The sequence below is a fragment of the Zophobas morio genome, unplaced genomic scaffold (assembly GCF_036711695.1).
Source record: "Zophobas morio isolate AGI-343-1 ecotype UQ-CSIRO unplaced genomic scaffold, CSIRO_AGI_Zmor_V1 ptg000004l, whole genome shotgun sequence".
NCBI classification, from domain to species: Eukaryota; Metazoa; Arthropoda; class Insecta; order Coleoptera; family Tenebrionidae; genus Zophobas; species Zophobas morio.
The window spans coordinates 15,949,691-15,976,173 of record NW_026972109.1 but is presented as its reverse complement, the minus strand read 5'-3'; the positions used below and the strand labels follow the sequence as shown (position 1 = coordinate 15,976,173).

General features: G+C 33.6%; 5 protein-coding genes across 6 annotated transcripts in view; 3 read left to right on the top strand and 2 right to left on the bottom strand.

Annotated features, from left to right (window-relative positions):
- Positions 1-214: 214 nt before the first annotated feature.
- On the bottom strand, positions 215-1,500 carry LOC135143131 (regucalcin-like). The gene is made up of 3 exons (XM_064075002.1): positions 1,365-1,500; positions 365-1,313; positions 215-313 (listed from the first exon to the last, which is right to left on the bottom strand). The coding sequence occupies exons 1-3, from the start codon at positions 1,424-1,426 to the stop codon at positions 281-283; spliced, it is 1,044 nt and encodes a 347-aa protein (XP_063931072.1). The 5' UTR covers positions 1,427-1,500; the 3' UTR covers positions 215-280.
- A 200-nt stretch (positions 1,501-1,700) lies between these two features.
- LOC135143117 (regucalcin-like) lies at positions 1,701-3,705 on the bottom strand. Of its 2 annotated transcripts, XM_064074990.1 has the most exons (4): positions 3,671-3,705; positions 2,851-2,917; positions 1,847-2,801; positions 1,701-1,797 (listed from the first exon to the last, which is right to left on the bottom strand). In XM_064074990.1, exons 2-4 carry the CDS (start codon positions 2,910-2,912, stop codon positions 1,765-1,767), a joined length of 1,050 nt encoding a protein of 349 aa, XP_063931060.1. In that variant the 5' UTR covers positions 2,913-2,917; positions 3,671-3,705; the 3' UTR covers positions 1,701-1,764. The 2 variants fall into 2 exon arrangements, with proteins under 2 accessions (XP_063931060.1, XP_063931053.1); XM_064074983.1 differs by lacking the exon at positions 3,671-3,705 and having other exon boundaries at positions 2,851-3,010.
- Positions 3,678-5,101, top strand: LOC135143168 (regucalcin-like). Its single transcript, XM_064075035.1, has 3 exons — positions 3,678-3,767; positions 3,813-4,171; positions 4,502-5,101. The coding sequence occupies exons 1-3, from the start codon at positions 3,715-3,717 to the stop codon at positions 5,077-5,079; spliced, it is 990 nt and encodes a 329-aa protein (XP_063931105.1). The 5' UTR covers positions 3,678-3,714; the 3' UTR covers positions 5,080-5,101.
- An 8,120-nt stretch (positions 5,102-13,221) lies between these two features.
- LOC135135328 (large ribosomal subunit protein mL55) lies at positions 13,222-13,747 on the top strand. The gene is made up of 2 exons (XM_064064360.1): positions 13,222-13,500; positions 13,550-13,747. Exons 1-2 carry the CDS (start codon positions 13,324-13,326, stop codon positions 13,694-13,696), a joined length of 324 nt encoding a protein of 107 aa, XP_063920430.1. The 5' UTR covers positions 13,222-13,323; the 3' UTR covers positions 13,697-13,747.
- A 402-nt stretch (positions 13,748-14,149) lies between these two features.
- The window catches only part of LOC135143087 (dual specificity testis-specific protein kinase 2), a 56,697-nt gene continuing 44,363 nt past the window's right edge, over positions 14,150-26,483 (top strand). Inside the window, exons 1-2 of the mRNA XM_064074937.1 lie at positions 14,150-14,369; positions 14,423-14,897. Of these exons, the coding sequence (XP_063931007.1) occupies positions 14,631-14,897 (267 nt within the window). The 5' untranslated portion in view covers positions 14,150-14,369; positions 14,423-14,630. The remainder of the gene's footprint in view (positions 14,370-14,422; positions 14,898-26,483) is intronic.

The window sequence follows — 26,483 nt, the reverse complement described above, 5'->3', positions numbered from 1 at the left end:
TGAATTAGTTAAGTTTTCTTTCTAGGTTGAAAATAATTTCGTCTACAGAATTTGAACAGCTTAACTTAGTTTAGTTACTCCCAAAAATGTTTAACTTAACATAAGTCGTTTATAAATAAATACTGAGAAAAAGAAAAATACTGGACGTTCTATTTTTGCTATCACGATGGGGTTTAGAAAAGTATCAAGAATGCAAAAAAATCAAAATGGCGAATATACTTCACTAAATTTGTATTATTTTTTTTTAATATATTGCAATTCACTACAACCTTGTCCATTCTTACTCACGCAATACCTTCTTGGCACCACAAGTCTACAAAATATCTACATTAAACCTACTATTATTCGCCAAGAAAAAACTTACCTCATCGTCAATCGAGCCCAGTAGATCTACTTCGAAAGTAGGACGTCCCTTTGTTCCCAAATTTACTATAGCAAACACAGCTCCAGCAGCCGGCTGTTCCAACTTTTGCTCATCTGTCAGACTAACCCTAGAAGTCGTCACGTAAAGAATATCCAAATCCGGTCCTCCCCATATGGCTGAAGTCACATCTAAAGCTGGAAGAGGTACGATCTCCAAAAGATCACCGTTTGAAGAATCAATTTTGATAACACGACCTCCACCATACAACGCTACCCACAGATTGTCGTCTTCGTCAATGGTCATCCCATCCGGATCTCCCAGGAGATCGTGGGCGGTTCGGTCGAAAACAACCCTGCGATCACTGATTTCACCAGTTTCGTCGTTGTAGGAGTATTCGACAATTAGAAAGCTTGGTGAGTCTATGTAGTAGAACTTGTCGTTGGCAGCATTCCAGGCGAGACCATTGCTTATATTAACGGGAGCGATTTCAACTAAGGGGGAGTCTAGATTGTCGCAGGTCACCTGGTATAAAATTCCTTCGTCTGGAGTCAAACCATCAGGACCTTCGTAGCCCATGGTACCGATCCACAAGCGGCCTTGTTTGTCAGCTTTGCCGTCGTTGACCCTACTAGTAGGAAAATCGGGAGCTAGAGCTGCCAAAATTCGGGTCTCACTAGGGTCGGAGACTCCATCCCATTCCACGGCAGCGACTGATCTACCTAAACCTACTATTAGGAGGTTCGGGTCTCTTTTGGAAGGAATAACTGGAGCGACTTCACCGTCAAGGGTAATGTAATTGACAGTTCCTTGTTCATAATCGTATCTGTAGACTTGCCCGTCGTGGATGTTGACGTAGTAAAGGATGTTGTTTCTATCATCCCAGCTGGGACACTCTGCGTGATCTACAGGTTCGGTAAGCTGGTAGACACCAGGGTATTGCGTGGGAATTCTTTAAAATGGTAGTGTTAGTAACAGTTTTAAATGTTTTCTAGATACTTACAGTGGTGGTAGACTCCATATGGGAACGGCAAGCGCTAAAAATGTTATCACTGTAGATGCCATTTTTTGTACTGAATAAAATAGGAATGTAGAGTATTATTTTATCTCTCATCAGAACACTTTGTACAGATTGCGTAGTACTAAAATTATACTATTTTGTTGACGTAAACTCTAATAAGTCAAAAAATGTTTTCACGTTTTAAGTTAAGTTAGCTTAACAAGCCGTTTATAAATCAACTAAATTGAGGAAAATACTGGATGTTCTAATTCTCCTATCGCGATGAGATTTAAAATTTTGAAGAAGACTTTAACGTCAACAAAAAATCAAAATAGAGGATATACTTCAATTAAAATTTTATTATTATATCTAAATATTGCAGTTCACTAAATCTTGTTCATGCTTAACCACGTAATACTTTCTTGGCACCACATGTCTACAAAATAATCCTCATTAGCCATTATTATTCCCCTAGGAAAACTTACCTCATCATCAATTGACCCTAATATATCTACTTCGAAAGTAGGGCGCCCTTTTGTTCCCAACCCGAATATGGCAAACACGGCCCCAGCAGCCGGTTGTTCTAACTTTTGCTCATCTGTCAGACTAACCCGAGAAGTTGTTACATAAAGAATATCCAAATCCGGTCCTCCCCATATGGCCGAAGTCACATCCAAAGCTGGAAGAGGTACGATCTCCAAAAGGTCACCATTTGAAGAATCAACCTTGATAATAGCTCCGCCACCATACAGCGCTATCCATAGATTATCGTCTTCATCAATAGTCATGCCATCTGGACCACCGACAATATGCTCTGTATGGTCATTTACGTCAAAAACGACCCTTCGGTCGCTGATTTCGCCAGTTTCGTCGTTGTAGGAGTACTCGACGACTTGTCCGCTTGGTGTGTCTATGTAGAAGAATTTGTCGTTGGCGGCGTTCCAAGCAAGACCGTTGCTGATATTAACGGGAGCGATTTCAACTAAGGGGGAGTCTAGATGGTCGCAGGTCACCTGGTATAAAATTCCTTCGTCTGGAGTCAAACCATCAGGACCTTCATAGCCCATGGTACCGATCCACAAGCGACCTTGTTTGTCAGCTTTGCCGTCGTTGACCCTACTAGTAGGAAAATCGGGAGCTAGAGCTGCCAAAATTCGGGTCTCACTAGGGTCGGAGACTCCGTCCCATTCCACGGCAGCAACAGATCGGTCTAAACCCACTATTAAGAGGTTAGGGTCTCTGCTGGAAGGAATAACGGGAGCGACTTCACCGTCGAGAGTAATATAAGCAAGGTTTCCTTGGTCATAGTCGTATCTATAGACTTGACCTTCGTGGATGTTGACATAGTAGAGAATGTTGTTTCTATAGTCCCAACTAGGACATTCTGCGTGATCGACGGGTTCGGTGAGCTGGTAGACACCAGGGTACTGGGTTGGAGCTCTTGGGAATGGTGAAGTTAGTAAAAATTTTTAATTTTCTAAAAACTTACAGTGGTGGTAGACTCCATATGGGAACGATAAGTGCCAAAAGTGCTATCACTGTAGTTGCCATTTTTGCTATTGAGTAAAATGAAAATTTAGAGTATTATTTTATCTGTGTAGTAAACACTTTATAAAGATATGATACTTGTCGCAGTGCTGAAACTAGAATATTTTTTTAACGTACAACGTAAGTATGTCGTGGAGATAACAATACAAATGAGTAGGTAACATAATATACATAAATGATTGCCTATACGTTGTATTTGTTTACGAAACTGTTAATAAGTTGAGCTTCAAAAAACAGTTTATTGCACATGTTTCAAAAGCAAAAATTAGTTAAATTTATTTCACCATATATCTGAAACCTTTTGTATGAGAATGCTTTTAATTTTATTACCTTAATCATCTGAATATATGAATAATTATTATTTCAACAAACTGCAAGTGTTTAAGTTTTTTTTACTACCGTAATATATCGTGCGAAAAAAGTTAATTAAAACAGCTACAAAACAGTCGTTAAATTGGTATCACTGTGTAGATTAAGCTTAGAAATTATTACCCACTGTTGCCAATATAAGAATGACTTCACCTTATTTTTGTCTATACTTCTACCATTTCTACATATGGCCTGTATATGTAAAATGCAATGCAGGAAAAATTACGCAGGACACTATTTTAGATATAACTAATAATTGTGTCATTTTTGTTAATTTATTAAATATAAACTTATCTTATACATTTATTTACTACTGAATAAAAACAGGTTTTCTGCTATGCACGATTTACCCCGAAGCGAAAGTCCCATGAATTTCATTATTTGTACATTACCGTTACAAGATCAACAAGTAAAAATCAGTTTCCTCAACACCACAATGACTACAACACAACTCTCCTTCTACCTCTTGTGTTACTTTATAAATACCTGGTGAGACATTTTTTTTTTTAATAAGCCACAATTAACAGTTTCCAGTTTTTGCATCCATTTATACCAAATAACTCCGCCTGTGGATCATGGCGAAGGTCCTACATGGGACTGCCGCAAAAACCTTCTATATTTCGTTGACATTCACGCCGGAAATGTGTATTCTTACGAGCCTTCAAGCGGAAATTTACATTCTATTCACCTGAACGGTGAAGTTTCGCCTGTTATACCATCAAAACGCGACCCCGAACTTTTGATAGTCGGTGTCAATCGTACTGTAGTTGCTGTGGAGTGGAATGGAAATAGTTCCGATTATCAAAGCAAGCCTCTGGTGACGGTGTCGAAGCAGTTTCCTATGAGCCGCTTCAATGACGGTAAAGCGGATAAGCAAGGTCGATTGTGGTTTGGTAATAAAATTTACATCTATGATATAAGTGCTCGAAATGAGGCATGTTTTGATAGCTTTTCGTGACATCACGTGGTGGCTATTGTATTTTATGGATTCTGAGATAGTGATACCGCTCAAGATGTTACCATTATTTTTAAATTTGTGTTTCAACACTGACCAGTTTTTTTAAATACTAAAACTTAATTGTTTTACTGAGTGATTAAAACATCTAGACAACATATATTGTATTATTCACGCTTCATAAGCTTCATCAACTTAATAAATTTCGTGACACTGCCTTTATTTCGAGCATATTCTGACTCAACCAATTACAATATCCATTTTGTAGGAACTATGGGATATGAAACTTCCACAAGCCTCGCTCCTAATCAAGGCTCGCTCTACAAAATCACCCGAGACAACTTACACAACCCTTCTGTTATGATATCACCCGTCAATATAAGTAACGGGCTTGCTTGGAACAAAGCAAACAACAAATTCTACTACATAGACACCCCGACTCGAAAAATCGTCGAATATGACTATGATGACGCTGGTGGTGAAATCAAAAATGGACGCGTAGTTTTTGATCTTAGTTGGTACAGCTCCATTAAGGGTTTTCCTGATGGTATGACCATAGATCGTGACGATAATCTATGGGTGGCCTTGTATTCTGGAAGTGCTGTGATTAAAGTCGACCCAAAAACTGGATATCTTCTTCAGATTGTGGCCATACCGGCAGAAGCTGTGACGTCTGTGATATGGGGTGGTCAGAATCTGGATGTTCTGTATATAACAACGTCAAGATATAGACTGAATAAAGAACAAAGGCTGAAGCAGCCGTATGCCGGCAGTGTTTTTGCTTTGACGGATCTGGGGACGGGAGGGGTGAAGGGATTTAAAGCCGATATTGTAGATGAGATTTGATGGTTGTATTAGTTTGATAACTAATAAATTTAGTGTTTTTTTATAAGTTCATACACACCTCATTTAGATATTTATTTTCAGAAACTATAAATAATGTGATAACCCAAACATCCCACCTTAGATTGACATGTGAAAAAAAATTGAACAGCCCGAGAAAAATTCAAAAATTCCTTGGCCTTGGCTGTGATCGTCTAATAAAATGGAACCCTACGTTGTGTTTGTTTTTTTTTGTGGCGGAGTGCAAGTGGTGAGTGGACCCCAAGGTTGGAAAAGTACCGCTAAATAAAACACAAAGTATATGGAGGACACAAAATCATTTATTTCTCCACTGACAAAAAAAAAAGAAGAAAAAAAAACTGCGACGAAGTTGTGCCGGTTGAAGACACCTCTTAATGCTCAGCTACAAAAAAAAAACATCGTCAACAAGGGAACAAAATTTTAATAAAACTCTATGCAGCGGCAGCGTCGCGCCATCCCGACTGCTCCCCCGACCTCTATTCAAGACCTGCGTCTTTTGTGCAGATGGCGCGACCGCCAGCTCGACAAGGAACCGCGCACTCCGCTTCAATTCTATGTACATGTTCAATTCAATTTTCTAACTCTATAACTATAACTCTGATATTAAACTACAACCGAACAAGTGTTAAATTTTGAAAGAGCAATAAACAACACTTAAATTCGCCATACACTCCACTCTCGTGAAATTTGAAACAGCAAGGAATTCTTTTCTGAGATTAAGATTGGATAGCAGACAATTTATGATGGAAACATTAATCAATAAAATGTTTACATGAAAAAACACTACTTATTACGTTCAGAAGTAAAAATAAGTATTACTTGTTTGCGGTGGATAAATTTAATGGACACTGGGTTCTTGCGGGTTCCGCAAACAATACTACCATTAAACAGTAATTAAAAAAGTTACGTCCAATATTGAGTTTCAACGCAAATAAATCCTATTTTAGCGATTAATCGAGAAACAAATACAAGAAAAAAATATATCGGGAAATCTAAAATTAAAATAAATATTAACTAAGGAGAGGCAGATATCCGGGGAATTCGATTAACTCTTAATCAAACTCAAACTTGTCAAGAAGCAAATATTTAAACAAGAAAGATACGCGTGATCGATTTATACAAAAACATGAAAAGTTTCAAAACATTAAAATCGTGCTGTGTTGTACATTTTACAGAAATTTTGGAAAACTGGTGCTCGATTACAAAATTGATAATAAAAATAACAATTTTTTTCACATTTTAGATTCTGTTTTTCTACTCCCCCTCGACACAAGAACATTTAACAAAATTAGTATTATTTATTTTGTTATATTACTTATTTGCTATAACATTTATTTCTTATTTCTGAAGAAAAAAATTAGAGAACGGGTGGGTGGGCGGGGCTAAATTTAACTTTTTCCAACACAGTCTTTTATAAGCAAGCGATAGCCCCGCCCACCCACCCCCTCTTCAGTTCAGTTATTAGTCTTAATATTGTTCAGTTATTTACCATCTCAGTATTATTTATTTGGTTATACCACTTATTTGCTATACCATTTATTTCTTATTTCTGAAGAAAAAAATTAGAGAACGGGTGGGTGAGCGGGGCTAAATTTAACTTTTTCCAACAGTCTTTTATAAGCAAGCGTTAGCCCCGCCCACCCACCCCCTCTTCAGTCTAGTGATTAGTCTTAATTTTGTTCAGTCATTTACCAAAATCAATCTTACCTTAACAAGTATAGTTTTGAAAATTTCATTCTACCCTATAAAATTTTATTGACAATAACGAGACGGACAGTAGTACAATGGTAAGAAATATTTATGGCTCACACCAGTTCACCCGAATTTGTCGGAGAACATCTAGCCCGTAGTTGAACTCATAAAATAGTGGTCATTTTCGTTTGTGACTAACGATAGTCCAGACCTGAATTATTCTGCTTTCTAACATTTGAGGATTACCGGCATGCGCAACTTTTAGTTGTAAATATCTCTTGCTATCGTACTATCCGTCTCGTTATTGCCAATAAAATTTTATAGGGTAGAATGAAATTTCCAAAACTATACTAGCCCCTCTCACCCGCCCTTTATTTTCTTAGAGGGTATATCATTTGCCAAAATTAATCTGGCGTGGGTGGGCGGGGAGAATGATATATTCTTTTGTAAAGTGAGAATGGAAACTAATAGAACTAGGAAAATAAAGGGTGGGTGGAAGGGGTTACTGGCTAAGACTGATTGCGGCAAACAACATACCTTCCAAGAAAACAGAGGGCGGGTGGGCGGGGCTAGTACTTGTTAAGATAAGACTGATTTTGGTAAATTACATATATTGTAAGAAAACAAAGGGTGGGTGGGCGGGGCTAAAACTTGCTAAACTTGTACTGAACAATATTAAGAGTGGTAACTGGAACGAAGAAGGGGTGGGTGGGCGGGGCTACTGCTTGTTCATAAAACTAGAAAAAAGCTAAATTCAGCTCCGACCACCTTATTTTTCCTTTTCACTGACTTCTTTTATTTAGTAAAAATTGGAAATTGAAAAATAACCGTATTGCATTCCCAAAATTTTCTGGAAAAATGGAGTGAGCCGTTTCTGATTTAATCAGTAAAATAAATTAGATAGGATTTATTCGGCAAAATTTTGAAATAAAGTCATCAATTTTTTTGGGCTTGATAAAGGTAGTTGTACTCATAAAATAATGGTCATTTTCGTTAGTGAGTAACGATGGTCCCTGTCCGGACCTGGATTATTCTGCTCTCTAACATCTGGGGATTACCGGCACGCGACAACTTTAGTTGTAAATATCTCTTGCTTTTGTACTACTATCCGTGTCATTATTGCCAATAAAATTTTATCGGGTAGAATGATATTTCCAAAACTATACTAGCCCCTCTCACCCACCTTTTATTTTCTTAGAAGGTATGTTATTTAGCAAAATCAATCTGGGGTGGGTGGGCGGGGCGAATGATATGTTCTTTTGTAAAGTGAGAATGGAAACTAATGGAACTAAGAAATTAAAAGGTGGGTGGGAGGGTCTAGTTCTTACTAAGATATGACTGATTGTGGCAAACCACATAGCTTCCAAGAAAACAGAGGGTGGGTGGGCGGGGCTAGTACTTGTTAAGATACGATCGATTTTGGTAAATGACATATCTTCTCAGAAAAAAAAGGGTGGGTGGGCGGGGCTAAAACTTACTAAAGTAGAACTGAACAATATTAGTAGTCACTGGAACGAAGAAGGGGTGGGTGGGTGGGGTTACTGCTTGTTCATAAAACTAGAAAAAAGCTAAATTTAGCCCTGCCTACCTTCATTCTCCATTTCACTGACTTATTTTATTTAGTGTAAAAGGGAAATTGAAAAATAACAGTATTGTATTCCGCAAATGTCTGTTTTTTAAGAATGTGAAACATTCTCGGGGGTCCAAACTGTCTTTTTTAAAAATGTAAAACCTTCTCGGGGGCCCCAAATGTCTTTTTAAGAATATGAACCTCGGGGGTCACAATTTTTTTTTAATGTCCAACCTTCTCGGAGGCCCCAAACGTATTTTTTTTTAAATGTGAGACCTCCGGGGTCCCAAATGTCTTTTTTAGATGTGAAACCTATTCGGGGGTCCCAACTATTTTTTTTTTAAATGTAAAACCTTCTCGGGGACGCCAACTGTCTTTTTTAAAAATGTAAAATCTTCTCGGGGGCGCCAAACGTCTTTTTTAAGAATGTGAAACCTTCTCGGGGGTCCCAACGGTCTTTTTTTAAAAATGTAAAACCTTCTCAGGGGCGCCAAATGTCTTTATTTAACAATGTAAAACCTTCTCGGGGGTCCCAACTGTCTTTTTTGAAAATATAAAACCTTCTCGGGGCTCCCAAATGTATTTTCTTAAGAATGTGAAACCTTCTCGGGGGTCCCAACCGTCTTTTTAAAAATATAAAACTTTCTCGGGGCTCCCAAATGTATTTTCTTAAGTATGTGAAACCTTCTCGGAGGTCCCAACCGTCTTTTTAAAAATATAAAACCTTTTCGGGGGCCGCAAATGTTTTTTTTTTATATGAAACCTTCTCGGGGGTCCCAACGGTCTTTTTTAAAAATGTAAAGTCTTTTCGGGATCGCCAAATGTCTTTATTTAAGAATGTGAAACCTTCTCGGGAGTCCCAACCGTCTTTTTAAAAATATAAAACCTTTTCGGGGGCCCCAAATGTTTTTTTTTTATATGAAACCTTCTCGGGGGTCCCAACGGTCTTTTTTAAAAATGTAAAGTCTTTTCGGGATCGCCAAATGTCTTTATTTAAGAATGTGAAACCTTCTCGGGGATCCCAAATGTGTTTTTTAAAAATGTAAAACCTTCTCAGGGGCTCCAAATGACTTTTTCTTAATATAAAACCTTCTCGGGGGCGCTAAACGTCTTTTTTAAGAATGTGAAACCTTCTGGGGAGTCCCAACTGTCTTTTTTAAGAATGTTAAACCTTCTCGGGGGTCCCAACTGTCTTACACTAGGGAGTGGTTACAACCTTATGGATTTGAGTAGCAAAGATTTATAAAAACAAAAAAATCTGGTGTGCAGACAAAAATATTACGTGAGGTTGGAACTGCAGAGCATGAAAATTTCCGTTCAATTTAAATTATACAGCAAAGAAAATTACTGAGGCTAAAATTACGAGGCAAAGCTAACAAAATTATTTGGTGTTCATTCGAGTTATTGATTAATTTTCAAAAGTGATATTCCTTTGCATTGTGGGCTATCGTTTTACATTCCCCCAAACAAACACAAAAAAAAACATAGCAGGCAATCTGGAGGTTTAAAATGGCGTCGGACGAATGCGTCGTTCCAAAAAATATGCGTCAAAAATATGTCTCCCAGAAATGTCATCAATCCTGTGGCTCTGTAGGCAATGTTCTTAGTTTGTTTAACGAGATTTTACAGTTCAAACATGTGCTCGGTTTGAAAATAGTCTTTCAACAGGCCGCTGCCAGAACAAAGAATTTACCTGATGTTAAATTATGTCACACTGATTGGTTACTTAAAACAATTAGCTTTGACAGTTTATATCGTGAACTGTCCCCAGCTTGTCCCAAACAAATACATGATAAAAAAGCACAAAATGCATCCAGCGTTGTGAGGAGTATGCGTCTCGGTGATGTGATGATAACGGTGATAACTGCCTAAGGGGAAAAATTTTAATCCCTCCGTACGGTTTGGGACACGGAATTTCAAACGACAACCAACTTTCTGACATTTAAAAAACATTGTAGTCTTATACCTTATTGTCATTATGATTGACAGGTCGTTTGAAATTCCGTGTCCCAAACTGTACCTCAAGTTCACGATATTATGAATTCTAGCGCACTTTCACGGTCGTTTTCCCAGAGTGGAACAACCGAACAACGTTAGGTTGATTTAACTGCCGTAAATGAACTATTAGCAATCTTGTGTGAGGAATTAAAATGTGTTATTATGTAACACTTAAGTATAAGCATCCAGAAACCTTATTCATAATTTGATAAACAAAGGATGAGTCCTGACTAAGTGAATTTCATGAAATCTGCTAGCAAGTGCTTTATCTGAACAATCTGTGACGGTTAATTGTGTTAGAACCAGTTAACGATTAAAATCCTGACATAAACTGTGAATTTACAAACGATAGATCAAATTTACACCACGTGTTAGCGTCGGTCAAAAGTTCGCATATTTCCGATTAGAAAAACAGCAATAATTAGCTACGCTTGTTGTTTTCGTTAAACAAAGGCTCTCCTCTTTTTTACTAACTACCAAACCAACCTAAACTTAACCTGGCTTCCTTACCGCGTGTTTTCACTCACCACAACAAAAACAACAGTGGCGCCACAGAACAGAATGACGCATTTCAACCCTCTATAAAGCAAGCCAACTTCTACCAACCCTTTCATTAGGTACTCCCCACAAATTCCCCTAGGAGAGCTACCAAGTACCCAAAAAGAACTAAACGTGCACATGGTTGCCTATCTTTATCGATTTTCTTGATTAAATTTTTTTCAAAATCAAATTATTCAAATGGGATTTTGTTATTTTTTTTCTCAGCGCGAAATTTTTTATTCAAATCTGGCCACCACAATGAGAAAATAAATTTTTTTGGTGGTCCAATTTTCATAGCAGTCCCCTCAACCATTTTTGCATAGTCGTCCTTAAGTACTGCTATATAGTGACATCGAATTGTTTTGCTCACTATTATTAGTTTAAGAACAAAATTTAAGAATTGTTTTAAATCTACTATTCTTACTTCTTGAGGGCCTACTAGGTCTATCTAATTGTAAGGTCATGTAAATTTATCTTTAAGTAATAGTACAATAACTAATAATAAATTTTGTGTTTTGTTTGATACAGGTTTTGATATTACCAGAGAACATAGAGAAGCGTCATAGTTTAAAATAAATGACGGTTGAGGACTCCTCGACTTATGTTGACAACAGTGTTTGTTTCTAACTAGGAATAAAATTAACTACAATAGAAAAAATGTCATAATATTTTTAACGACGCGTTTTACTTTCGACAAATTGATACTAGATTTACCAGAATATTACAAGCTGCTTATTGTTTCCTTCACTTTAATTCAGATCACACGAATTACAGTTCGTCGTCTGAGAACTTGTTCGATCTACAGACCAGAGCGCACTCAGGCCACTGTCGACTCTAAACGTTCGGGAACGATTTTATTTATAAGCCATGATCCGTGATGCCGGTGTCGACCATACATAATTTCTGCTGTTTCAACTTTAGAATTCTCAGTTTTAGTGTGGGGACTTTTCAATTTACTCCTATTTATTATTCAATTTTTGGATTTTTCAATTTCTCGGTTTTCAGTTTTTCTCTTCAATTTTACAATTTTTAAATATTTCGATTTTTGACTTTTATAAACTCTTTATTTGTCGATTTTTCAATTAATTGACTTTTCAGGTTTTTTGGTTTTTCAATTTTTCAATTTTTTCAGGTTTCGAGTTTTCAACTTCACTTTTTTTATTTTTCGATTTCTCAATTTTTCAATTTTTTAATTGCTCAGTTTTTTGACATTTCAGTTTTGGGATTTTTCAGTTTACTTGTTATTCAATTTTTCGATCTTACGAATTTGCAGGTTTTTGATTGTTCAATTTTTCGATTTTTTAAGGTTTCGATATTTCGACTTCACTTTTTTGATTTTTCGATTTCTCAATTTTTCGATTCTTTAGATTCTCAGTTTTTGGATATTTCAGTTTTTCGATTCGTCAGTTTTTCTTTAATTTTTCAGTTTTTCCATATTTCAGTTTTGGGATTTTTCAATATTTCTGTTCTTCGACTTTCCCATTTTGGACTTTTGGATTTTTCGATGTGTCGACTTTTTACTTTTTCGATTTTTAAATTTTAGATTTCTCAATTTTAGATTTCTCAATTTTTTGGTATTTTAATTTTTCAATATTTAAAATTTTTGATTTTTCGATTTATCGATTTTTCATTTAAGCTCTCCCATATTTCAATTTTTCAAATGTTTGGATTTCTTAATCTTTCGATTTTTCGACTTCTCAGTTTTAAATTTTCTGTTTTTCAATTGTCATTTTGCCAAATTTTTGATTTTTTAATTTTTCAAATTTGACTTTCATAATCTCTCAATTTTTCGATTTTTCAATTAACCGATTTTCCCATTTCTTGACCTTCGAGTGTTTCGATTTTTCTGTCCTTCAATTCTTTAATTTTTGGATTTTTTAGGTTTTTGATTTTTCAATTTTTCGATTTTTTAAGGTTTCGATTTTTCGATTATTACATTTCTCGATTTTTCGAATTTTCGATTATTTTAATTTTTCATTTTTTTTTCTCACTGTTACAGTTGTCTACAGTTTTCTAAGTTTCTTTTTATGTATATTTATATTTTTGATACAACGTTGTTAAACTAAATTTTGATTTCTGATAGTTTTGCCTCCGTTGTAGGCATTTCAAATTTGGAATCGATGATTATTGATTATTTATTTTAAACAAAAAAAACTATATTTTCTTCATATTGTACTACAAAATTATTTAAAATGTATATTTTGTTATATTCAAATTTAGCTGCAAGTGTCGTTTTATTATAATTTGACACCCTATATATTTGTAATAATTTAAGCTGGTAGCGACACCTACTAAGACTCAGCTAAAAAGGTGTCTGTTTTACCGACATTCAACTTATGACAATTTGACAGCTTTCCTAACCTTACTTTATAATTTCGATATTTTAAATGAATTGTATTTGAAAAACGGCGACTTGAAAAGCACAAATGTTGCAGAAAAGTGTCTTTGGATTCTTATGTCAAGTGAGGAATCTCAACTGTCATTCGGCTAGTATTACCAGACCCCATAGATTAACATACAAGCGGGGGTACCCTACGGTTCTCGTTTATCCAGATGGGTCAAGCATTAAAATTAGTTACCATGAACCTAGACAAATAATAAAGGTAAAATTGTACCTTCACTAGTATACGTTGTGATCGTTTTGCGTTGCAGTTGCCTTTAAACATTTGGACTTTGAGTGAAGCCGAACGTAAAGCAAAACTCGAATCCCGTAAACCAAAGAAAAAGGTAAAATTTGTCGACGATTTCGAAGACACGTATGATGCGAACAAATACTTAAAATATCTGAAGAAGAAGTGATTAGATAACATTATGTAGCGATTGTTTTAATAAATCAAATTACATTATTCAGCATTGTTTTGAAACTCTTAATTGATATTACAAACGAAACTTTAAATAATTTTGTTAATTAAATCGACTGAATCTGCTACTTTCATTATGGTAATGAACCCATTGTGGAAACAATTGTACAACTGTGGGGAAGAAAAGAAAGTATGTGAATTACATTTCCTGCATGGGAGCATTTCACTTTTTTTCAAAAGATTTTTTCGATCTCTCGCGATACCCACAACTATTTCGTAACACAATTACAATCGATTGTTTTTCGCAAAAATGCAAATTCGAAAGTGGCGCGTGAAAATTCCGGCGCATGCGTGCGCCTGAACGCGTGCACCGTGCTGCGGCCAACGTGACATCGCGCTATCTCCTTCCCCCCAATCGCTGCAAGCGAGACGGGGGATATCGTCACTACGTTTCCCACAATATGGCAGCAGTGGATGGTTACATGGACGGGTGAAAGCTTGCACTGTCATTACAAACTTTTTATTTACGTGTGAAACTTCAAATTGCGAGCTCAAGTGTTGATGAAGCCGCTTTCAGTGCCTAAAAGTGCCGCGTTTTGCATGGACTGAGCAAAGGGACCGGTTGAAAACGTACCGGATTTCGCGAGCAAGTGTGAAGAAGGACTATTTATGTAAAGTTGAGTGCACATAATTTCTAAATTTAATTACAAATATAAACCTGCAGAACCGCGTTGTGTCCATCTAGTTATGTGCGATGGTCTTTGCCCCGTTTGCTCGCGCCCGAACGTCCGCCGCCCTGTGTCCGAAGGCCCCCAGTGAACCTGCCCAAAAGTAAAAATTATGTGTGACAAGACTTCCACAGTGGCCCACCTAAATCGTACAAAAACATGTACGATATTGGTTAATGTAACGTAGGTCCGCAGTCCATTATAATGCACTCGAGCAACAAAAATGAGCCTTGTTCCACTAATTCCACTATTCCGTGTATGTATGACACCCCGTGCGACCCGAAGGATAGTGATTATGAGAAGGTGTTTTGTCCGAATAACGAACTGTCGGAGCCCCCCAAGACCCGCTGTGATAGACTCAAAACTGGCTCTTCCTGTCAGGCCCTGAAGCATGCTGTGGCGTCCCTGCACCGCCTCGATGACTTCCACAAGGAGAAGATCGGCTCTGGATTTTTCTCGGAGGTTTTCAAGGTAGCGCATAACCTCCACACTAAATCACCATCTGGGCGCAAACTGGGTCATAATGTTTGCATTAACCTCGACTATTCCATATATGACAGGATAAAAACTGTAACCTACCTACTTACCTTTGCCACTTCATTAACGGCTGATTACAAGTACGGTAAACCACGTTTCAAAATTAGAACCATTTAGTGAAATAATTGCGCTAATGAACCACAAAAAGTGGAAAAAGGGCCAGCTATAATCAGCTGATTTAGACATGCTCATACCTTTCCTTGACGGAAATTTTAAGCCCTTTTTGTATAATCTAATCTTAAGTATTTAGTACTTGATGACTTTAATTGTGTTATTAGCAATTTAGTAAATAATAGTTTTTTGTAATCAAGACGTAATAATGCATCTTTTTTCCATTTTGCTAAGTGGCTTAAATTGTAGATTACGTTTCGCATTATTATCATTTACGTGCGGTGTACGCAGTTCGAGGTAAACCAAAGGTCGTAAATATGGTAAATAACGGTTTATTTTTACCTTTAATATAAGGTTTAAGTACAAAATTCGTGGTTCCTACGTCACTGAGGACAGTCATTGTAGGCATACTGGGTTTTGATAAGGCTGATCCCAATAGAGATTAAATCTAATTATATTATTAAAACTCATTTGCAAAGATTAGAATTGTAGGTTCTAAAGACCTCTCATAACGTGTTTGTGCGTAAAATGAAATAATGTGTTGAAACATCCACAGTTCTAAAATTGAGATAATGTAATCTCGCTTCGTGGTTCTCAGCAGAATGTCTCATAAAATTTCATGTTTGTAATTTTTTGATCATTTTAATCGATTAAATATTTTGAATGTAATAAAATCAAAGATTTCTTGTTTGTAAGAATTACCAATATTGAAAAATGGTTTGGAAAATTTTAGATTTTTTTATTTTATTACAAAAAAATGCTTGAAGTTATTGTCACAGGATTTCGCACTTCATAAGCATTAAGTTGTTTTTCAAAAAAGAGGGTTTTACTGTAAACAACTACACATTTTTGTAGCTCTTTGAAATATATGTTAGAGCGGATAATATTTAGTTAAGAAATATAAATTGTATAATCGGAGAATTCGTGCGCAGTTGCATCTAATAATAATTTATTTTGGAATAAATGGCGTCATCACTTTCGGGGGAAGGATTAAATATATTGCTTAAAAAAACTACAAATGTTTAATGTGAAACAAAAAGTATGTTTAGAATAGTGTCTACAATTTCTAATTTTTTGAAATACCGTCATTAATTTTTCGGGACGAAATATACAGGGTGTTCAAAAAATGGCCCACAACTCTATGACACGTTCAGTGTTGCCAGAGTTAAATGGTAAAATTCCGCTACAGGCTGCTTTTAGACCTGAAAATTGTCATTTATAAACTCCGCTGCAAAGTTGCCGCCGATAGTAACTTTGATGTTCAACTTTTTAAAGGGGTTGTAGATGAAAAGTAGCGGATTCAAGTTGATTACTACAAAAATTTACCATTTTATACATGTTTTAAGTTTCTTGTTGTCGAAATAAGTCTACACATTCTAAGAAAAAAGGCAAAATGTAGCCCCGCCCACCCGCCCTGTCTCAATTGTGATGATTTTTTTATTCGTCGTGAGCCAAGGGGACGGAGCTTAACTGCAAAATCCTATATTAATATATATTCAGAAAAAAATAAAGCCAAAGGTTAGGCCCCACCCATACCCTCCCGATTTATATTTTGCCTTTTTTTCTTAACGTACATAGTATTCTTTGAACAACACGATACTCAAAAACATGTTTTTAATTTCATGTAAAGAAATAAAAATTTTGCAGTTAGGCTCCACCCTCTTGGTTCACGGCGAATAAAAAAATCATTTCAATTGAGAAAGGGGGGGTTGGCGGGCCTACATTATGCCTTTTTGTTTTAATATGGGTAGACTTCTTTTCACAACATGAAACTTAAAACATGTTTAGAATGGAAAATTTGTATGAGGAAATATCGATTTTGCAATTAGGCTGCAACCCCTAAATTGCAAAATCCATATTTCCTTGCAAAAATCTACTATTCTAAACATGTTCTAAGTTTCTTGTTGTGAAAAGATGGCTATGTATTACTAAAAAAGGCAAAATATAAGCCCCGCCCATCCACCCTGTCTGAATTCTGATGATTTTTTTTATTCGTTGTCAGACCGAGGGGCGGAGCGTAATTGCAAAATCGATATTTCTCTATATAAATTTACCATTTTAAATATGTTATAAGTTTCTGGTTGTGAAAAGATGACTACACATATTAAGAAAAAAAGACAAAATGTAAACCTCGCCCACCAGTTGATGGGTTGGTTAAAAATTTCTAAGTTTACACCCGCCATTCAAAATAAAATTTTGTACAACTCTAATAATGTGTCAAAGCGCACAAAAAAATCACTCGAATTTTGCAATTTTCAAGTCTCAGAAAAATTCCGCTGCGTCTGGCAACACTGGACATGTTGTTCAGGACCATTTATAGAGCAAAGAAAAAATAATTAAAAAAATTCTTTTATCCAACTGTAGAAGTTTTTTTTTGAAATTGTACCATATTTTAATTCCCTACTTTGCGTTGGGTATCTGAAATTGGGTTTTCATTATTCAAAATAATTTTGGAGGCATCTTGTCTTATCCATAGATTTCTCCATTTTAATAACAATACAAAAAACTGACGACAGTGGTTAAATTTCTACGTTTTTTATCTGTCTATCTGAATCGATATTTTGTTTTGTAAGCGAACGAATTTTTTTATGATTTTTCTCGAACTTAGATTTGCGAATTTAATCATCGTTTAGTTGGTGCACCATTTTACACCTTCTATATTATATAAAATTATAAAATGTAACACCCTTTAGAATGAGCACCCTTAATTTTTTTCCCTTCTTACAATTCATGCAAAAGTTTAAAGTGATGGGCTTGGCAGATTTGGAAGTTATTGATGTAATAGAATTTTCAACAGATAAACACAGAGAAACGGGAAAACACCATTTTCGTCTTTATTAGTGATGCATTTTTTTTATGTAAAATTAAATATTCTTTTTGAGTCGAAGCAGGGGCCACATGGTCGTAGAAAAAATATTGTAGCATTTAACTAATAAAAGTGGTACCAGGATTATATGCTGAACTTATAGGTGTTAACAACATCTGACAAAAATGTTTGAAATAATGTTTTGATTCCGTGTAGTTTTTGTGGTGAGCTTTAATGTCATATACATTTTTTTATTTGCATTTTGACATGAAAAATACTTGGTGGACATTTCCAATAAATCCACTTTAATAGCCTTATTTTTGTTGGTTCGTTAAATATTTACATTTTTACATGATTCAACGTTTCGATCGTGTTTCAAACAACGATAAATATTCCACAGAAAAAGATAGTTAGTGCAAATATTTTACAATATGTTTATATTTATCACGTAGACACTGATGATTTGTATTTTAAAAAAACATTGGTGATATGTCGTGATAATCTTGAAAATTTTATATATTAGCAAATAAATCCGCCACTAACTTTTTAAATTGTTTACGGCTTAGGTAGATTGTAAAATGAGGATATTAAATGAAAATTAATTGCAAAGATATTCGAAAGCATTACTCACACGTGTAACAAACAATTTGACATATGTACCGCTTTAAAAAATTGCTTTGGATGTCGTATTTTAAAACAAATGAAGAAAGTGAAGGAATAGTAGTTAAAGAAAGCAATTAATGTGTCTCAGTAGTATTATTAATTTTCTATTTTTTGAAATTATTGTTTAATTATAATTATTCAAGCACTGTATTTGTAAAAATAATCCAAACAATCTTTCTACATTTTTTTGTGGATCTTATTTCTAGAAGCGTCACATCGGAATATTAAAAATAAACTCTGGCAATTCAGAGTACGTAAAAATATATAGTGTGTCCCAATTAAAATAACTACCATGTTGCGCCTTAAAAACAGAACACTCTACACTTGAAAATAATGTTAATTTACACTACTCAAAAAAACCTTGTGACTTTAGTCTTTTATTTATATACACAATATTTACAGTCGCTAACATGTTGAGAACATTTTAACAGTTAATTAATCGGGGAAGAAAGGTGAAAAACTAATCCTTTTATGTAAATTAAGTACTCCCAAATTTTTCATTTCGAAACCAGCAATTCACAAAGTGTGTAAACAAGAAAATTTCATTTTACAGATCTCTTTCCCATTATGAAAATACCACAGTTATCATTATGTTCATAAATAATTTAATTTATTGTTTCATACTTTCACACCCATTTTTGTTCCAGATGAAGAAATGAGAAAATTTTCATTTGATTTTGAATTGAAAAATTCTAAGAAAATTGTTTTTGGAACTATTTGGAATGCACAAATGCAAACAAATCAACTTTTTCGGACTCACGAGTTTTATACTCAATTTAGTTTCTAAATATTAATGTCAAAGTCGATCGTGAAACTTTTTAGCGCTTGTAACAACGTTAACAGCTGTGTAAGTGTGATTGGAAGTCAGATGGTTAATTTATAATAATTAACATATTTGTATTTTCTACTGTTACATTAGCATGCCACAATGGAATTATAGTTGAGAAATATATTAAATTAAAAAATTTATTTACGTTTAAAAACCGCTTTAGTACAAGTTTGTCGACAATCACACTACAAGGTATTAAAATTAATTAGTAAATGTATAATTTCCTTATAAACGAATATTTGGTCGTGCGAGGGCGTATGGAAATGACCATTTCAAAAGTACGTGGCCATTCGCTACGTTTTTACAACTTTTTACTAAATTAAACAACAAACACGTTCGTTTGTTCTGCCGACGTCCGTAATTTGCAACTCTAAAATATTTTTATCTTTCGTAGCCACATTATCATACAAAATGCGACGATTTAAAATGTTATCACATTTTCCTCATTTGAATACCGCGAATTATGTTCCTTGTATTATATCAAATCGTGCGAGACGTTTACATAAATTTATATCTATTTAAATTTAGTCAAGCGGCTCAAAAATCTGAGCGTTCTCTATAATTAGAATATTTTGTGCATATTGGGAAATAGTCTGCCTTAATTCGTTCCTTACGTAACAAATAATAAATGCACTTTCTATGGTGTCAATAACTGCTGAAATTGTACGAAAACGATTTATGCGACAATTTATTTAGTTTCGACGAACTTTCCTAACACGCGGGACAGTTGTTCAGCTATAATTAATTGAATAATAATAATTGCTAACTCGGTTAACAACTGTCGGGTCATGTTGAAAACGAATCGTCTAACTAGCAAAAGAAACTCCGACCGTTTTAACTCGTCATACTTTTCAATTTTTTTAGGACAACCCTTGTAGTAGTCGTATTTTTACATTGTCACCGGACGGAAATGTGAAAATATTTATAACTTGAATACAGCCGCAAATCAAGGTTTTCCAGCCTGTTTTTTTCGTTCTATTCTCGGTTGTGTTGATGGAATTTTTCGTCATTTACTTGGAAAAGTCGTTCCGGATTAATTTCGTGTACAAACAATTGGGCTTTTCTACGACACCAATAACAGCCTGACAGTGTAGAAAACGTTACTTTCAAATAATATAAAATATTATTTACTGTAATAATTGCTTGTACGTGAGATTTTTACGGTATAATTAATGCATAATAGACCTTGTATCTAGATCGAGGTGGAATCATCTGCTGTGTACAAAAGCCAGAACGCTATAAAAATTTATTCGGAGACGTTTTCTCGTAAAGTCGCTTTATTTTATTGCATTTGAACATTCGCATGTTTGGATGAATAGACGAGCGGAATTGAATTTGAAATCAATTACTGTACTTTTTTCCGTTTCCTTTGTGGGGTTCATAGCCGTGCTAAATCAAATTAAGTCTTTGGTATTAGAGTTCCCACGACAGGTTGACTTAAGAATATCAACTGCGCACAAAAAACGATCGTTAATAACCCACCGTGAAATTGGATTGATGAAATTATTGTTTAAACTAATAGAAATATCGTTCTTTACTTGTTCTGTGTTAGATTGTACTTTTTGTTGGCTGGCGCTCAAAATTCTTGTTTACTCCTCGGTCTCTATTATCAGACGATTCATTTTCTGGATTACATCACCCGAAGTGAATGGTGTTATTGATCAACAAACACAAAAGTCGTAATTATGACATTTTTAATTTGTGAATAACACCGTCTATAAATTACTCATATGTGTTTAAAAATTCCTACTATGTCATCCGGACAAATTACAAATTTCCAACAGGTGTGACTTAATTTGGGTGTGGTGAAAATTATGAAGCCGTCTAGAACCATAATTCCGACGAAAGGAAGGTGATTTTTTAAGAAATCGCTGTATTATTTATGACGCGGGGCTTTTATGCTGAAAAATAATCGAAAAAATGCTAATTTTGAACTAGAATTTAAGAATGCTGTTGTTCTATCTAAATGTCGGTGGTTTAAGATTAGGAAAATGTGATTTGTGGATTTTATGGTGACAAAAGCTTAGAACGAAATTAGATGGCTTCATATTGTTTCAGAAAATTGCTATATCTATTTTTTCCACTTTTGGAGTATACTAATATTGTTTAAAATTTGCATATGGTTCCTTAAAAAAAGGAGCTTGATCTGCTTTATTATATAAGTAATATATTTTTAATTATAAAATATTAGTCGAAACAGGTTATTATCCCCTCAGTACTCAAAATTTCAACACGCTGTCAGCAGCTATGATGTCATATTTTCTAATTGTGTGCTACAAAATATATACGTAAAGATGTACGTAAACAGAGTCTGTTGCTCTAAATTCTTATACAGGATGTCTCATCACGCCAAAATAACTACGTTCTTTTTAAGTGACAATTTTGAAGTTTTCGTTGTTGAAAATTATAAACAATAACTTTCCAGTCTGGTTATAGCTGGATTTTTTGGGATACACACATCGGATTTTTCAAAATTTCTATCCACGTTTTTTTTATTTTTAAAATTTGCATAAATAATACACTTTATCTACAGTATAACAATTTTACATAAAAAATAGTTCTCCACTCAATAAATGAGTAATAGGACAACAGTATATAGTATATTTTCTGCGATGTTGTATTTTTTGTTAATATTTATTCAGAAATCGTATTTTGTTATTTCAATTTTTTAGTTTTCGAACGGAAACTCGTAAGTCTCTCATTTCCTTCTTAATGTATAATTTAATAATGTGTCCATATTTTTAATGATACATTTACGGCTTACTTAAAAAAAATAGGAAAAGAAAATTTTACACTGTCTTAAAATCTAGGAAACTTTTTTTTTTGAAATGCTGGCAAAATACAATCATTAATTTAATGATTAGAGAACAACGATTAAAATTTGTTTATTCATGTTCTCTAGAAAGTTAATGACGTCTTCGCAAAAAATTATTAAATAAACTACTGGACCTAGTGTTGTCAAATTTTATATGGATACAAGGAATATCGTGGACAACGCAAAACGCTATAATCACATCATTTTAAAATTTTCCGTAGTTTACACGATTTAAATTTTATAAAATAATATACTTATTATATTTATAATTTATGAATTCACCTCGATTTTGTTCATTACTATTATTATTTTTATTATTTAAGCCTTCCTGTTGTTAAGTCACATGTCCTTGCCGAAATGTTGCTTGGAACGTTCTTCGATTCACTAACGCAGGCTTAGTCTTGCGTTTTATTTTCTGCCACCGCGAATTTAATACGTGCTTAATCGTCGAATTCTTTCAATGCATAAACATAAACAGTCGAAGTTATGCGTTGATAATATACATTTTCCAGTTGGTTATCTGCTTTAAATAGATCTGTCTAAGTAACTTTAGATCAAATTTTTCCGAGTTATAAATTTTGGTTAGTTTTTACCAGTTTGTACGTTAAGTTTATTTACTTGTTTCGGTATTCAGGTCAAGGTGGCTAATTTCTGATTACTTTAGACAATCGTTTTCGATATTAAAGTTCAAATTTCAAACATCTATATATTCTTTTGACGTGTTTATATGCAACTTCGTGCTTCGAGTTAGTTATGCACCACATATTTCGCATTCCTTGGTCAGCAAAAATAATTCAGCGTCGTTATATGCAATGAAAATACGAAAGTCAAAAAATTAAAATAATTTGTGATAGAGAAATACCACGTTCTACGTAGAAATGTTTGTGAAAAATGAGACACTTGTTTCTTTAGAAATCAGACATCGTCGATGAAACTGTCAGTCATTGTGATTAATTTTTCTATTGTTTTAGATGTTCATTATGAAAATGATCAGGATAAGAACGTGCGTTTCGTTTTGTTTGTACAAATAACAAAATAAATTAAACCTTTTACTTTGCACTTAACGTACATGCTAACGCATAAGTGTGATGTGTGTTAATTTGTTTTTTAATATTTGTTCACGTATCACAAATGATTATTAAACCTTCTCCTAGTTGAAGCATCCTACTCATAAAAAAATACAAATAAGATGAAATACAATACACTGTTAGCGATAATAGCTAGCATTGCATCAACTTAAGAATACAATTCGCACTATTTATCTTCACTATCAGATTTTGTGTCAACTTTTTATCGCGATGAGATTTTATTACTTTATATCTAACATAAACGAAATTCAAATACTGTTACTATGAAGTGGCGGTTTCCACTCCAAACACGAATCCAAAAATACAGCTCTGTTAATTCTGCAATAAAACAAATGATCACTAAAGCGTTTAAACAGATAAGCGATATTTGCGACAAACACATGCCGCCTTCGCTTTTTCCTATATAGCAAGAAAATCGTAGAACGAATTTTCGCAGTAATTTCCACCGCGAAAACAGACGTCAATTGATGACACACACAGTGACGCCATTTAGGTTTTTGTTTGATATTCTCGGCTGCCAAGGATTAAATTTAAATTCTGCACTCGTCTTTACTGAATCATTTACAATATAAAAATGAATTACCACAAGATTCCGAGGTTTTAATTAGACCGTCGGATTTTTATTTGGTGTTTTGGATCGTTGTGTACTTTAGTAATAAGTTGAACCTTGTGATATGGACGTAAACAAGGCTGTTATTACATAGTACGAGCACGTATGGAAAGTGAAGGAGGAAAAGGTGTTTTAAGGACATTATTATTCAAAGGTGTCAAAATGTCACGTGGTTGCGGATAGTGGCTTATTAGGACAAGAATGTGCAATTTTGGACAACTCCAAATATTAAATGCTGCTAGGAAAATACTAATGATAGGAGCGTTGAACTTTGGACGTATTTGGTTACATTTTAATTTTTTTTAATTTTTTCGTTAATTATGGTCATGCAGACGTTAGTTTAAATAAATTATACTTGAAATGAATCCGGGAATTCATTTGACACATTTTTACTTCCCGAGCGTAACCTAAGGAAGTATTGTAATCGAGTCTCCATCGGCGACTCCGTAATTTTGTGGTTTCTCGACCCTTGATGACCCCTAGCCCTAGAGTACTCTCGTTTCCTTTTGTCTGTTTGTATGTCCGTATTTTTGTTAGACAAATAATCTTCGAAACTTAGATCGATTGTCAATTTTTTTTTCAATTTCTCGAATTTCAAATTTTTTTATTTTTCTATATTTCAATTTTTGGATTTCTATTTATCCCATTTTCTAATTTCTCTAATTTTTCAATATTTCGATTTTATAATGCCTATTTTGTTTTTTCAATTTTGTACTTTTTCGATTTTTAATTTTCTCAATTTTTAATCTTTGGATTTTTGAATTTTTCGTTTCTTTAACTTTGTAAGTTTTTGATTTCCAATGTTTAGATTTTTCAAAGTTTTCAATTTAGATAGTTTTTTCGTTTTGATTATTCAATTTTACAATTTTGCAAATTTTCCAATTTTTTTCATACAAAAAGTTGAAAAACCGAAAAACTGAAAAATCGAAAAACTAAAAATTCGGAAAAAACTGAAAAAAACCACGAAAAATTGCAAAATCGAAAAGTTGCAAATTGAAGAACGGAAGAAACCAGAAAATTGAAACTTTGAAAAACTAAGGATCGAGAAACTTAAAAATAGAAAAAATCAATGAATCGAAAAATTGGAAAACCCAAAAATTGGAAAATCGAAAAATTATAGAATCGTCAAAATTGTGAAGTCGAAAAATTGTAAACATCCAAAAATCGAAGACCGAGAAAATGAAAAATTGAAAATGAAAATAAATGAAAAAGTTTTAAATTCTAATAGGTAATTGAAAGATGGGAAAATTTTAAAAACGAAAAAATGAAAAAGTGAAATATTTAAAAATCATAATTGTTACATATTGAAAATGAAAACGTTGAAAATATTGAAAAATTTCACATTGAAAAAAAGAAACATTAAAAAATTGAGAAACTGAAAAATCTAAAATTGAAAGATCGAAAAATTGAAAAATTTTACATTGAAAAAAAAGAAAAATTAGAAAATCAGAGTATTGAAAAACCGCCCAATCGAAAAAATAAAGAACATAAAAAACCGAAAGGAAAAATTGCAAATCGAAAAATTGAAGACCTGAAAATTGAAAAATCGAAAAATTGAAAACTCGAGTATATTATTGCAAATTGAAAACTTACAAAATCTAAAAATGAAAACTCGGAAGTTTTATAAAATTGAAGAACCAAAAAATGAATAATTGAAAAATTGCAAATCGAAAAATTAGAGAAAGGAAAAATTGAGAATGTGGAAATTGTAAAAGACAAAACGTTATAAAATCGGAAAATTGAAAAATGGAAAATTTGTAAGATAAAATAAAAAATCGAAATGAAAAATTGCAGATCGAAAATTTGAAAAATTAAAACTTAAAAACTCGAGAAATTTTAAATCGAAAAATTCAAAATCTAAAATCTGGAGAATCAAAGAATGATAAATTGAAAAATCACAAATGGAAAAATAGAAGAAACGAAAAACTGATAAACAAAAGATTATAAAATCGAAACATTGAAAAATGAAATAATTCAAAAAATAAACAATTTATTTTCTTTATTTTTATTTTTATATTAAACTGAAACGAAAAATTACAAATCAATAAATTGAAGACATGAAAAATTGAAAACCCGAGAAATTGCAAATCGAAAAATTACAAAATCTAAAAGTTGTAAAATAATAAAGCTAAAAAATTTAAAAATGAAAACTCGAGGAGTTGCACATCGTATAAAATTGAAGAACGAAAAAAATGAATAAAATAATTGAAAAAGTGCAAATCGAAAAACTGAAGAAACGAGAAACTGGAAAATTAAAATTGAATAAACAAAAAATTATAAAATCAAAACATTGAAAAATGGAATAATTGAAAAAATAAAGAATTTATTTTCTTTATTTTAATTTTTTATATTAAACTGGAACGAAAAATTGGAAGCTCGAGAAACCCAAATCAAAAATTTGCAAAATCGAAACATTGAAAAATTCAGAACTTTTAAAATTGAAACTTCAAAACTTGAAAAATTGCAAATAGAAAACTTACAAAATCAAAAAATTGAAACATCCAAAAGTTTGAAAATAGAAAACCTGAAAATTTAAAAATGAAAACTCGAAGAGTTTTATAAAATTGAAAAATCAAAAAATGAATAATTGAAAAATTG

What these genes read in the sequence shown, in the direction of transcription:
- LOC135143131 (XM_064075002.1), bottom strand. Translation starts at nt 1,426, where the DNA reads ATGGCATCTACAGTGATAACATTTTTAGCGCTTGCCGTTCCCATATGG. An exon ending in ATATGGAGTCTACCACCACT is followed by an intron (nt 1,314 to 1,364) that starts GTAAGTATCTAG and finishes ACCATTTTAAAG; the next exon opens with AATTCCCACGCAATACCCTG. An exon ending in TGGGCTCGATTGACGATGAG is followed by an intron (nt 314 to 364) that starts GTAAGTTTTTTC and finishes GATATTTTGTAG; the next exon opens with ACTTGTGGTGCCAAGAAGGT.
- LOC135143117 (XM_064074990.1), bottom strand. Translation starts at nt 2,912, where the DNA reads ATGGCAACTACAGTGATAGCACTTTTGGCACTTATCGTTCCCATATGG. An exon ending in ATATGGAGTCTACCACCACT is followed by an intron (nt 2,802 to 2,850) that starts GTAAGTTTTTAG and finishes ACCATTCCCAAG; the next exon opens with AGCTCCAACCCAGTACCCTG. An exon ending in TAGGGTCAATTGATGATGAG is followed by an intron (nt 1,798 to 1,846) that starts GTAAGTTTTCCT and finishes ATTATTTTGTAG; the next exon opens with ACATGTGGTGCCAAGAAAGT.
- LOC135143168 (XM_064075035.1), top strand. Translation starts at nt 3,715, where the DNA reads ATGACTACAACACAACTCTCCTTCTACCTCTTGTGTTACTTTATAAAT. An exon ending in TGTTACTTTATAAATACCTG is followed by an intron (nt 3,768 to 3,812) that starts GTGAGACATTTT and finishes AACAGTTTCCAG; the next exon opens with TTTTTGCATCCATTTATACC. An exon ending in GCAAGGTCGATTGTGGTTTG is followed by an intron (nt 4,172 to 4,501) that starts GTAATAAAATTT and finishes TCCATTTTGTAG; the next exon opens with GAACTATGGGATATGAAACT.
- LOC135135328 (XM_064064360.1), top strand. Translation starts at nt 13,324, where the DNA reads ATGTTGCAGAAAAGTGTCTTTGGATTCTTATGTCAAGTGAGGAATCTC. An exon ending in AACCTAGACAAATAATAAAG is followed by an intron (nt 13,501 to 13,549) that starts GTAAAATTGTAC and finishes TTTGCGTTGCAG; the next exon opens with TTGCCTTTAAACATTTGGAC.